Raw genomic sequence first — 13,900 nt, forward strand, 5'->3', positions numbered from 1 at the left:
TTTACATTTGATTAATCTCTCAAACGGTTTGAGGTTCTAATTACAAGTATTACAAAGAAGAACCAATTTGCACATAGCTAAGGAGCGTGCCCAAGGGAGGCAAACAAGCTCGGACTCTCTAACAAATATTATAATTATTCAGTCGAAGATTATTATATTTTCCTGCGCAATTGCTTTTACGCTGCTATTTGGTGAAAAATAACGTTGCCTCATAATTTCCAAATGATGTAATCATACTCTTCCAGTTAGGAATAAGAATCAAAATAAGATTAAAAATCAATTCATCAACAATGTCAGAAATGAACGTTTGCGCTTTCTTGCGAGCGATGAGGTCTTCCGAATTCAGAAGCCAAGGCAGAGGCGACCTCAGTCCCTTCCCAGGATCCCAATAAGAGTGACGATACCTCGAATGAATGTGCCGATCATCTGCGTGTGGGGGTTGCGTCGTTTATGGCTTTATGACAGTCTTTTGGTGTTGCAGCCACACAGACGCCCCTCTCCTTTAAACTCCAGCGAGCAACCGAGGAGACACATATTTTAAACACATGCGGGTTCATCTTCTCGTTCCCCCCCCTTCACTTGCTGGCCGTTTGTAGTTATTTCCCCCGCTCCCTCTCCTTTCTTCCCATAGATATCAATTGAAAGTGGTGAAATTGGACAATTTTGCAATTTGCAACAAAGCAATTGCACGGCTTCTGAAGTAACGCCCTGCGCTCGACTGTTCCCATTTCACATCGGCCTGTATAGTAAATTAGCAGCGTGCGAGACAATCAAAAGGAAACATTCATGCCGTAATTAAGTCTCTTTAATAGAAATTCAAATCCAGCATTAGCGAAACAAGTGACAGCACTGGAAAAAAAAGAGAGACGTAACATTCATGAAGGGACTTTAGAGCTCCGTGTTTAGGCAGGACGCTTGTCAACTTGCTGCATCGGTAGTAAATCCATATTTATCAAAAAGTGTAAACGTTGCCCTTCAATCGTAACAGGGAGTGTAAATATGATGCATTGACAAAAGAAATAATAATTGGAAATATGCCTAAGATCAGCGGTGTCAAACATGCAGCCCGGGGGCTCATTTCTGGCCCTCGGGAAGATATTTTAGGGAACCCTACTTGACAACAATGTTAGTACAACGCCCACCTTTTTTGCTCGTCTGCCCTGGGTGTTTGTATCACTTATACGCTCGGCACAACATAATTCTGAAGTGACACCAAAAGGAAAAAAATATATAGTATCGGGTCACCCAGTCGTGTGTTTCTCAAAATTTGCCATGCAATGAAATATCTGGACGAGTACAGCCAATTTGAAGAAAAACAGGTGAAACAATATTTGTTGTCGTTGGTGCATGAGCGACTCAAGAACAGATATATAGATTCACAAAGACATCCAAAAAAAAAAATTGAAAAGGAAATTTTAGATTTAGCCAATTGGAGTCATTCTCAAAAAAAAGACAAGTTACGTACAATAAATTAGAAACATTTTTACATTCTGAAACAGCTTATTGTTTTCAAGCATTGTCCTCTGGAAAATGTCGCCATTTACAAAGAGTAAATGAAAATTTAAGAATGATTTGAGGCATGCGCAAACAATGTAAACATTTGAACCTGAAATAGGATATGTGACGCTGTGCATCAAGTGTCTGTATAAAGCGCAAAAGATTTGTATTGGACAAGAGGCTCGCATTCAACACCGATGTCTTGTTTATGGTCGGCCCATAAAACTGCCACGGCACGCCATTTAAATACGACGACACTTCAAATATCATAAAACAAGATGACCTTCTAACATGGCCTTTTTCATCAACTCTCAGATCAATAAAACTGTACATAAACCTAGTGTATGTTTTGTTGAATGATGTTGACTTATACAGCCCCGAGCGATGACATTATCAGAAGAATAACAATGATACAGTGATTGAGAAATATTTTTTTTTTCAATGTATTGGCCCTTTCTTCTGTATTATTTTGAAATTACTTGCATAGCAGACGGCTATCGTATCAACTGTATAAAAATAGAGAGCCTTTCCTAAAACGTAGCGGCAATGAATAAAGATGATTGTTATTGTTTTTTTTAAATGTACGGTTTGTTTCTTTGTTGTTCTGAAATCAACTTCTGAAAAAAAAACTGGACTAAAACATGACAGCCCTTACATATATAGCCTGTTCAGACACACAGCAACAAAGAAATTATTTTCAATCTACATTTGCCAACTAATAAAACATCAATAATCCATAATTTAAGTCGATAAGATCAAATTTACAACAGCTTTTCAACTTGCCCGTTGTATTTAACACTTTAAATTTGATCATGACTAAGACCAAACCGGAGAATATGTATTAACGTGTGCCACCGGGTTCATACTAATTGAATTAGGCCATTAAAAAGAAAAAAGGGAAAAGATTACGTGCAAAAGATTACGGGCAAATATAGTGTGTGTCCTGGTGTGTATCTGCGTTGTTAATGACCACGGGAATTACTACTTTCAGCACCTCGTGCACGCTGATGGGAGTGACACGACAGTAAATAACAAAAAGTGCATCTGTCCAAGTCCAAAAGAAAACAATGTCTGCCCGTAAGGATAGTGGTGTATACCCGTCAATTTCCAAGAAGATAATCAATCCAATTTACATCATTGAAGACTTGATCTCCCGTAAAGCGCGTTGCAAGGAACACAACAATCATTGGTGGGAATTCAACAGAATGGAATCAGCAGTAATGCGTTTTCTCATTTCCTTTTGAGGTTGCAGGTTATGGATTGCTAAATACATACATGGACTGACGTGTGTGTGTGTGTGGGGGGGGGGGGGGGGGGGGGGGGGGTGCGTGCATGGACCGAGTCCATCTGCATGGTAATTTTAAGTGCGTGTACAGGATCCCATTATTTAATCCTTGGGTTGATCCTTGCTCTGCTTCTTCATTTTCATCCTCCGGTTTTGGAACCAGATCTTGACCTGCCTCTCGGTTAGGTTGAGCGCTCTCGCCACTTCATGACGCCTATCGCGCGTCAGATACATGTTGAATAGAAATTCCTTCTCCAATTCCAGCGTCTGATATTTGGTATAAGGGCATCTCTTCTTTCTGGAGGAGCGTGCATGTAACCAGTTGGCTGAGGGGTCATCTGGAGGAAGAACAAAGATGCTTATTAAAAAAATTCATATTACCCAATGCTGAAAATCAATATGGCCAACTTTAGGGTGAAACACATACCGCACAATAGGGGGTCACATTTCCAACAAGGATATGTGTGGTTGTTTTATTTGACACCACTTGAGGACCACTGCATCCAAATTGATGCTTCAATTAAACACATAAGTCCCAAAGTGCTTTTTAATGTCTTCCTTTTGATATCTGTCAAAATATAATGGCTCACATTTTGTCATTAACAATCTTGGAAAAATAATACTATGACCTACTGAGAAGTAGCTAATTTTTCCAATTGGAATAAAAAAAAAAAAACTCTATCATGCAGTTTATTTGGAAATTAGAAAGTATGTATTAAAATAAATAAAAATAAAATACTAAAGTACTTTGAAGGCTAGATTAATTACTGCCAAGAAGCATGTGAAGAAAGCAAGGAAAAGCATTCAAAGAAACATTTTCACCTTTACAACCGGAACGACTTGAAACAAATTAAAATGTAATCTGAAAACAAAAAGTCATTGAGCCGTGTTATCTTCTCTGTATGTTATACTTCCCCACTTTTCCCCAACAGTTACTTATAGTGGCCATCATCAGTTAATACATCCTAAAACTGCTGCGTAATCAATTTCCTCCAACACGGCCCAAACGTAAGGTATCGATTTCTTCTCAGGGAAAATAATGCCTTATAGGGAGGTGAGGAGAAGATGGATGACACAACCGGGGTGTGCAGTACTTGTGTCCCTCGCTAAAGTGGGTGCTTTACAATCGTGTATAATCACTTCTAGAACAATCCATTAGTGTGTAAGCTGCGCCCAAAACGTTCTGTCATCCAGGATGACGGAACCATCTTGAGGATGGTGTCCTTTTCAGGATGATAGGATAGTAAAGATTATGACCAATGGTAAAAAAGGTAGACAGAAAGAATATGTGAATTTGGTGATGCACAAGTCCTGTCTTGAGTTTCTTGTAGTCGTAACAGAAACGTCCAGCACGGACAGACACATAGATGGAAGGACTGATACTCTCATAAAGTAGCCTGCTATAGCCTTTGGCTGTGCAACATGAAAAATTCAATTGCTGACCAATGTGTCTTTTCCTGCGCGTGTCCACCATGATGAATGCAGCTTGAATGGAAACAGTAAGCGCATCGCCCATCGGATTAATATCGCATCCAATCTCTCGCCTCTTTCTCCCGCCGCTTGCAATTTCACCCTAATAGTTCCAGAAATTGACCCCCCATATATCCCAAGGCACGTTATTACATTTCTCTGTCGTATTTTTTTCCCCCCCCTGCTCCCTCCTCTTTGTACATTTCACCCAACCACCAACAGCAGCACGCCAATTAATGGGGTTGTTCACCCTGTGATAACTTAATAAACTTCAGAGGTAATAATTTTACCCAGCTCTGCCGGCTACAGTAACAGCAGTACAAAAATTGAAGTGTAATATTGTAGTTTATTCTGGATGGTTGCCCAGCACCAATAATGTGAAAATAATCAGTTCAATTTAATTAGTGTTGGTGTATTGAAAGGTAGCTTCTCTCCTTATCGTTTACGTTACACGTATAGTGGCCATCTTGAGAAGTTCTGCACCTTTGGGGAAATCACTAAACCTATACCTTGACAATAAATACCAGCTAGAAAAAAAACTACAGGGACTTTTCGCTTTATGACCGATTGGACTGATGCAATGTTATTTTAGAACACATCATTGTCTTAAAGAAGAGTGAAAAATTTTGCTAAAAAATAACTCCAATCATCATCCGACCAAAGACACACTTATTATATTAAAGATTTAAACGTGCTAACATTAAGAAGAACTGCAATGTTCACAAAAGTATGTTCATCAAGTCATTTTACTTTTGAACTCAGCCAAGCAGCTGCTGGCAATTGCTACGTATACGACAGTAGTGGTGACTTGCTTGCATTGCAGAAATAAAGATAATAAGCATCTTCTTCAAAATGTCAAACCATTCCACAGACCAGGGCAAAACAGCCACAAGTTAACCAAAAGAGAGCTAATGTGGGATGAATGTAGATGATTATATATAGATACATCATGTATAGGAAATATGCATGTGTGTTTACTGTATATATGCATGGATATAAATCGTTCTGTACACTTAAAGTATTCGAAATTACGCATCCTTTTGCAGAAATTGGATGGCTAAGCAGGCAGGGGGCCCCATCCAGTGTGTCGTTAGATATTTTGAGATCCACCAATAATAAGGCCATTTCGGGAAATAATGTAGTAAACGGAGTCATCTCGGACCTCCAACTGATGCGTTCATTGTTCAAAATTCGTAGTGGAAGCCAAAGCCCAGAATGGGGTTTAGTGGAAATGTTATTATCATAACGTGGATCCAAAGCAGACAGTGATTTAAAACCATTCTGCCTTGAACAAATACTGTAGCAAACCCAATTCAGTTTCCAGACTTTTCTTTGGTTATCCTCCCAATACTTAATCCAACTATTTTTTTTGATTATTATTAGTGTTCGCGCTCACGTTCACACAATATGGACAATTGAGAGTCTTCAGTTGACCCAGTATATACATGTTTTGGAAATGTTTGGGAAAGCATAGTAACCGCGCAAACATGGCAAGAAAATGAAAATTCCACACATCAGGAAAGGTTTGTGTTGAATCCCAAATCGCATGCTGCGGAATCAAGGAATAGCCTTTTTAGATAGGACAGCACTACCAATACTATCATAATAAATAATAACAATAATCATAATAATTGTAATGCTATTAGAAAACATGACTTTGAAATTTCCCATTTTAAAGTTCATTTTTTCTAATGGTCTGAATTTGTTGATTTTTGTAAATACATGTAATTTGGAGTAAAGACACAAATATTTGAACAAAATTATTTAAAAAATCCAAAGGATGAAGCTCAAAGGTTTTGGACTTATTAGCTATTTTGATATATTCAATCAAGTTTAAAAACATCAACAATAACAACATCAATAAACATCCATTCATGGTAGTGAAAGACTTATTTTTTTAAGGACATTATATTTACTTTTTCCAAGAATTAGTGCGATAGGTGAAAGAGAATGTGACAGACAGAAAGAACCGCAACAAATGGTGAACCAGGATATTACATAATGCGTATTAATTATAGAGCTTGAACTAACACCACATTCTATTTTAAGAAGTTAGGGATTTATAAAGTGGCACAATGAACACCCCGTTTTTTATTTTGTCACAATTGGATACTGTGTTAATAAAATCACAAAATAAACATATCAATTAGAGTCCAGTTCAATTAAAATGTTGGACTGAAGTCATTTACACTGACTGGATCAACTATCCTATCTTGGACTTTAGTGGCTGTAATGGTTAGACAGAGCAAAGTGGCTTGGGCTCTCCAGCTCTTTGTTCTTGTTTTACAGCAGCATTAAAAGCATTTACAATCGCTCTCTCCAATCATCGTGTGTCTTTCTCCAAAGTGCTATTTCCTGCCCTAATAACTTACTTTGATCTAGGCCCTCTTTGTCTTCGCTCCCCTCGCAAGAATCATTATTTTCTCCAAAACCCACACCGGCGATCACGGCCGGTGGCGCCGATCGGGATTCCAGGATGTATGTGGTGCTCTGCAGCTGGCTCTGTCCACCAATTTTGGGTGGAGTTTCCACACCAGGATGGCTGCTCTGGGGTTCCAGTTTGACCTGGCCGCTCTGACCTGCACCCGGGAAGCAATCGGAGCCGCGCGGCGCGCATTCCAACCACGATCGGAGGTAGCGCGTGTCCGTGGAAGGGACGTGTTGTGTCGGTATGTAAGGGTGGTAGACGGTCGGAAGACCACTCGCGCCATGGTGGTGAGGACTGAATGGACTCCAGGGTGATGAGAAAAGTGCAGGTTTTGGCTGGAAGCTGCAGGATGGATATGACTCGGGGAGCGGATGCTCCGATGCGGCTGCCGAACCGGCTTGTCTTCCACCCGCTGCAGAGGCGGCGGAGCTGGAGCCGGAATATTGGACACTGGGAAAATGAACCGGGGTCGGGAGTTCATCGCTGTCTTGACTTATGATAGAATCCACGTAATAGTTGCTCAGAGTCCCAGAAATAGACATTCTCGGACATTATCTGTGAAACACTACGAGTTCACTAAATGGAGAACAAGGAGATAGACATTAGGAGATTTTCTCTTTCTCTCTTCTCATCATCTGCCCTTTGCTACTTCGTCTCTCTCTCTCTCCCTCTCTCTCTCTCTCTCTGCCCCCCTTCTCTGCCTCTGTCGCTCTACCCCCCTTTCTTTCTTTCTTTCTTTCTTTCTTTCTTTCGAAGCAACTTGCTTGCAATAGCGAAACAAGTGTTGCAGCCTTCATTTTCAGAGAAACTGATTGGCCAATGTCGACAAAGGGTTAAAGCTTCGGTGGAGCGTAAATCAAGCCCTTTCACATCCCCCTCTAATAGATCGCCTTCTTGAATCCTGCACAGATTCCCAGATCGTAAGAGCTACACTTGCCAGTTCATCTTATCACGGTGTAGAAAAAATAAACGAAATAAAATAAATAAGCCTATTGCGTTTTTCTAAAAAAAAAAAAAAAAAAATAGGAACAATATCATATTTTCCCCCAATTTATTTATATCCAAATAAACACGAATGTACTCACAATATGCATTGAACCCATTACAAATTCAACTTGACATTATAGTGGAGCTTTTTTTTTTTTTGCCCACAACACTTTTTTTTCTATACCCACAATAAAATGTACTTCGTCTTCGACAACGTTTCACATCACCATTTCAAAATCCCCTGCCATTGTTTTATTGGCACATTAACAGTCATTTTTGTTAACGAGCACCATTAAGCCAGGCCACGTGGTCATGCCCTTGCCTTTGCCTGCAACCCACTACTTCAACTATTTTTTATTTATTTTTTTAGTGCGTTTAAACCATAATAAAAATCATGGCGACTGCTTAAGGTTTTATAGAGCTGATATATGACTTGCACTAGTGCAGACTGTAAACACTACTGGGATTGTTGCAGCCTTATTTCTGCTCGAGAAAAGAGCACATCTCACTCAGCGGTCAGGCTGCTCCGAGTTAACACCTTTTGGGTGCGGGACCTCCATGGGAGTCCGCGGGAAATTAACTTCCCTGTGGAACAGATATTTAAAAAAAATGCACGGACTCTTAACTGAGAGTCACATTCAAGGGATGCAAGTTTATTGTTTTGGACATGCAACAGATCAGAGCATTGAGTCGACTTGATTCTGGACTTGGTGCTGACCTCTTATTAAAGGACAGTGTAAGTTATTGTTATTTCTGAAACAATCACATTCTTGAATTCTTGACAGGCTGCTAATCAGTGCAGGGAATCTTATGTCTGGTTTTCATTTATAAGCGATCCCGAGCTGTGCATATCTCGTTGTACCATCGTGGTTATTTATTATTATTTATGAGGGTGAGGTATGCTTTCAGAACTGCAGAGGGGAATGATGGGAATCGAAGAGGGCACGCATGCCTTGGAGCAGAAGCAGCACTGGACAAGTAACCAAGCTCCTTAAAAGTAAGTTTCTGCTTTGATCGTCAACGTTTCGTTTGGAGATTTAATTCGTTGCATCTGTCCATTCAATTGAAAAGTTCGAGAGCTAAACACACCGACATTCAAACAATTTTTCGTTATTTTCCCTTACATGTGGTAAGAAATTGTTGTTTTCTTTTCTGAGCGAGGAAGAAAGGTATAATGCGATCGGGAAAAAGATAAAGGTCCAAAATATACGACATGTAAGTTTGCTGCACTGCATGCTCCTCTGTCTTTGTTTTCCGTCGTGTTTAGGAACTAGGTCTGGATATTAAATATGAACGCCCCTATTTAGGCCTTGCAAATTCAATTTTTCATGAATCTGGGTCGTAATAGAAGTCTGAGTGAGGTGAATATATATTATTATTATTATTATTATTATTATTATTATTATTATTATTACGGATATGGGTCATTAATATGAACAAATCATATATCCCCAGTATTATAAAATAAAATGTTCAGCATACGTCCGCACCCCGCACACACACACAAACGCGCATTCATGCACAACACACAAATGCGCGTTCATGAACACACACATGCACACACACGCAATGGGATGCGCAAAAACGATGCGAAAACGAGTGAATCAATATTCAATACAAATCGACCAGACATTCCATAAAAAAGTGGCTTGATATTACGTATACCGATTTTGATTAACAATGTCAACTTAATTATTATTAAATGAATGTGCACTTTAAAACGTGCTTAAAAACGCCTGCATTTTTTAAGAAGATTTGAATGTGACACACTAGCAATATCAATGATACTAATTATCGTATTTTTCTCCCGTTTTGTTAGAATTGTTTTTGTTTTATTATTGATGCGTGCTGGCCGAATCTCAAGACGTGGAATTAATAGCTAAACGTATACGGCTTAAGAACAAAGACAAAGAACTACAAAAGCGGGAAAAATGATCACGGCCAATTTAGATTTTGGCATTTTAAATCAATAGCTTTTGATCACTTTTTTTTTATAGGCAGTAGCTGTCGTGAGAGTTTAGGAGCAAAAATATATTTTAGTAGGTCTGAATAAAACACACATCCAGCTGATATACACACCCTTAAAAAATGTTGTGTTAAAACTTCAATTTGGGTTAAAAATTGGACCGACCCTGGAAGCTGGGTTCTCCATTCAATAAAAATAAATGACACAACAAGTAATTAAAGATAAAGAGGTTTTAAAATTAGAAACATTAACTATATACCCACTCGTGAAAAAAAAAAAACTTCCCTTAATTCTGATATGCTCAAATACAACCTTTCAACCGCTTCACGTCAAAGCAAAACTTGTTGAGGTTAAAATGTTTGGCATTATAAAAATTCTAAACTACAGAATAATCGAAACAATAAATCAAGATAACGTCGTTCTAAAAAGATATAATATCCTGACCCCTCTTGGTGAAAACAAAAAAGTCAAACTGAAGTAATTCTTACCATTATTTCTCGGCAGCAAAGTTCCCATCAGCTGCCTTTATAGGTATCAGTCACCTTCTTATTTTATTTATTTCATCGCCAAATTCAAAAGTTCAACAAATTTGTATACACTTCATTTTGATTTTCTTGTGAATGTATCCTAATGATCTAAAGTAATTCTACATTTATCTTGTTCACACACACGCACGCACGAAGAGAGAGAGAGACCTTGATTTGATTTGATTAAAAAACAAATGGCGTAACAAGGATAACACTTATCCATTACGAGGTATATGCAGCAAACAAAAATCAGGATTTGTTTTTCATTCAGCACCACATTTATTCATATGATTATTTTGTTGTTTTAATAACTTAATGACATGATTTCATGTTGTGTAAATTACCATAATCTCAATGTACTTTGCATGATAAATTTTAATGTAATCATATCTTCAGGAGTTTATGTCCAGGACGAGGTGGCCATGGCAACCCAGAGATGGTATGGTACTGCAAGTGGCACGTTTTCAAACACTGCTTGACACCAGGTTGTTGTTGTTGTTTTTTTTAGCAATTACTAAAAGATAATTTATTTTCTTTATGATGATTTATAATGTTGTTTACGTTCATGCTGGTATCAAAATTATATTTCTTTACTCCATTAAGATTGAGAAGAATATTGTTTTAAATAATAATATCAGCAGGAAGTAGTTGTTGAAGTTGTTCCGGGTCATGACCCGTAAGGAGGCGGAATTTTGTGGCCAGCGCCTCCTCAGACGAAATCCGAGAAGAAAGCATCGTCCCATGTCTTTCTCCTTTCCACCTGCTCATATAGGTCAGTAAATGGTATATAAAGTCCCACTACCTCCGTTTATGATGTTATATTTGAGTTTATGGCTATCGGTTGAGTGCTAGAGCAGCCGTGTTAACTCTTGTCTGTTTTGTCCTTTGTGTCGACGCCATTTTGTGTGACGCGCATCTAAACAAACGACACGAATGACACTTTTAATGAAGTATTTTTTGACTGTTATACTGTGAGTCAGTGTGATTTAATAATAGTATGTTATAAGATCACGCAGACATTCAGGAAGAATTTTGATTTATATAGGGAATTATTATTTTGTTTTGAAATCTTGAACATGCTGGGACATACAGATGAATTTGTGAATGCACCTAGAAAATTGTGTAGTTGAACAGAAATGCACCGAAATGATGTTTTTTTTTAATATGTAGTGTGTTTAATAAAACAACCAGAGACGCAATCTGGGGAGAAAGCAGTGCGCATCGTCCCATCTCTTTCTCCTTTCCACCTGCTCATACAGGTAAACATTACTGTTGGGGTAATCATCGCCTTCTTGCTGTGCAACTGCAAACCACTGCAAAAGCTCCTCGTGGAAACGTCACTGTCTTCTACCTCTGATTTAAGCACAGTTACATTGTCGTACAAACCACACCAATAATTCTCTAAATTAATAAATCCAGATATTTGGTGACTAGAAATCAATTTCTTCAAGTTAATTTGTGGACTCTAAATCTAAAACACTGATATATTGGTCTATTTTTTTTCCAGAGACAGTAAATTTGAGTAAGTTCTCCACATGGAGTTGATTTGGATTCACACAGCATGTGTTTAAAATTGTGCTATTGATTTCATTACTTTCCATGAAATGGTTTTGTTTGTATCTACTTAATTAAATTAGTGGTTAAATTAGAAGTAACTTAAATCCATTCTATTATATTGTCACTTTATTTCCTTATTTTTTCTTCCTGTAGACAGTGTAAGTGTATGCTCCTCCATTATTCCCAACTTGACAATATCCCAACGATGAAGCTTGCAAAACCAGAAGCTAAAACCTGAGAAGTCCTTTGTGGTGGACTCACCCCAATAACATTGCCCACCTTAGCATTTTATGATTAAGGAAGCATGTGCATGTCTTTGGGGGAGAGTTTTGTGGATAAGCGTAGGAGCAAATACAGGAGTCGGGATGGAAAAGCAGCCCAAGTCCCCATCCTATCAATGATTACAAACATGACTCTGTCTTTCTTTAAAATGGAAGATTGATTGCAGGCTCTGTTGAGGCTGTCTCCAGCCATATTTCACTGCAGCGCTCCAATTAAAACCATACGTTTCTCCGAGTCTGAATGCAGAGCTGAAGGCCAAGTAGCACAAACCTTGATGACTTAGAGGAACATATTTATTATCTTCTAAAGGAATGCATCGCAGCTCGTGACACAAATCATTCTAGTGATGATGAAATGATGATCACAAGATCACAAGAGGTTAAGAAAGAGCTGAGTCTTGACTTGAGGAAGCAAGTTCAAAAGAGAGCATCTATTTTTAACACATGGCAGGATAAAAATGTGCAGTAAGTTGCACTTGTAATAGTGTGCTTGTTTATGATTGGCTTTCCATATTTTTATCAATCTATATTCCTGTTTGAAATCACATGCTAAATAATAATCATAGTGATTTCACCCATTCTCATGTTCAAATATGGTAATTCTTTTTTTTTTATCACAATATGATACTAATTGTCTATTCCTCCAGCACAAAGTCTGCAAATTGGGCATTTTAGCCTCCGCTAGCAGTTTTGACTTCAATTATCTCCGAAAGTTAAAAATGCAGTGCTAACCCTTTCCGTCAGGATAAAGGTGTGAACGCGGTATATAAACAAAGCTGTATTATAGAGTCGTTGCAGTTCAGTGTTTGCGCCTGCAGATGACGCTGTTGTGTAATGTACATCTTCTAACAGTACCGTAACTGAGAATTTCGTATTGCTAGACAAAGCCAGTTATTCATAATGGAATAAGATTGTATCTCTTGAGTCATCTGATTCCAACTCAAATATTTAGCATATTTTACCAGGAGGTGAAAAATTAGGACTCAAACTGCCTGAGCCACAGCTGCCACAGTGGAGAGCGAAGAGTGAGCGAGAGGAGACAGACAGACATTGTAATTCATGTTCTTTCTGTAATTGGAAACACATACATGCTCACACACCCTCGGAATGGTATAGTTGCTACCATGACAACTGGGCCCATGTTTGTAATAAAGTTTTACAACACTGAAGGCACCTTCAATTCCCTTTACTTCCGTGTGTGTGTGTGTGTGTGTGTGTGTGTGTGTGTGTGTGTGTGCGTGCGTTGCATATTTTAGTCCAGGGTCAGCCAACATCTGGTCCTCAAGTCCCTACAGAATAAGCTATGACTGCTCCTTTTCCCCATAAACAATATAATAAATGAATATTTTGTCACAGATTATAGAACTCGACCATGCTATTTTTAGTTGGTCATCTAGGATTTTCTGGGTTGCTACATAGTTGCAGAGACGATCTACATCCTTTTGTTTTTCTAGTCCCGCTATTTTTAGTTTACTTTTTGCAGACTATTCTTTTTATTTAGGTCTTGTCAATCTTTGCTGCACAACTGCTCGAACAATAACCTCGAATAATGATAAACGTAGCGTGTCTTAGTTGATTTTGAGTGGTCTTGACATGTCGCAGGAGTAGTCTGCCATATTCTACGATTATTTGGCTCGCGTCTGGGACAGTTCACGACCACTACAACTAAAGCCTTGGCATATCCGAATTTTTGTTCGTTTTACCCCAAAGTGTAACATGTCCCACCACCTTTGATTGATTCTTGGGCATTGACCAAAAGGAAGACATATTCTCTCTCTCTAACTCTCCTAAGTAATATAAACTATCTTGTTTTTAAATCAACATTCAGGTCCTTAACATCTTCGTATTTTAACGATGACGGGACGAAAGAATCAGCGATTTAAGGTTTTTGGGTAGATTTCA

The 13,900-nt window shown here is 38.5% G+C and overlaps 1 protein-coding gene across 1 annotated transcript; it reads right to left on the reverse strand.

Moving 5' to 3' along the window:
• Nucleotides 1-2,884: 2,884 nt before the first annotated feature.
• Nucleotides 2,885-7,222, reverse strand: LOC147044395 (homeobox protein Hox-B9a-like). Its single transcript, XM_085934082.1, has 2 exons — nt 6,625-7,222; nt 2,885-3,120 (listed from the first exon to the last, which is right to left on the reverse strand). The coding sequence occupies exons 1-2, from the start codon at nt 7,220-7,222 to the stop codon at nt 2,885-2,887; spliced, it is 834 nt and encodes a 277-aa protein (XP_085790208.1).
• Nucleotides 7,223-13,900: the final 6,678 nt, after the last annotated feature.

The sequence above is a fragment of the Syngnathus leptorhynchus genome, chromosome 16 (genome assembly GCF_054491065.1).
Source record: "Syngnathus leptorhynchus isolate UIUO chromosome 16, UIUO_Slep, whole genome shotgun sequence".
NCBI lineage: Eukaryota > Metazoa > Chordata > Actinopteri > Syngnathiformes > Syngnathidae > Syngnathus > Syngnathus leptorhynchus.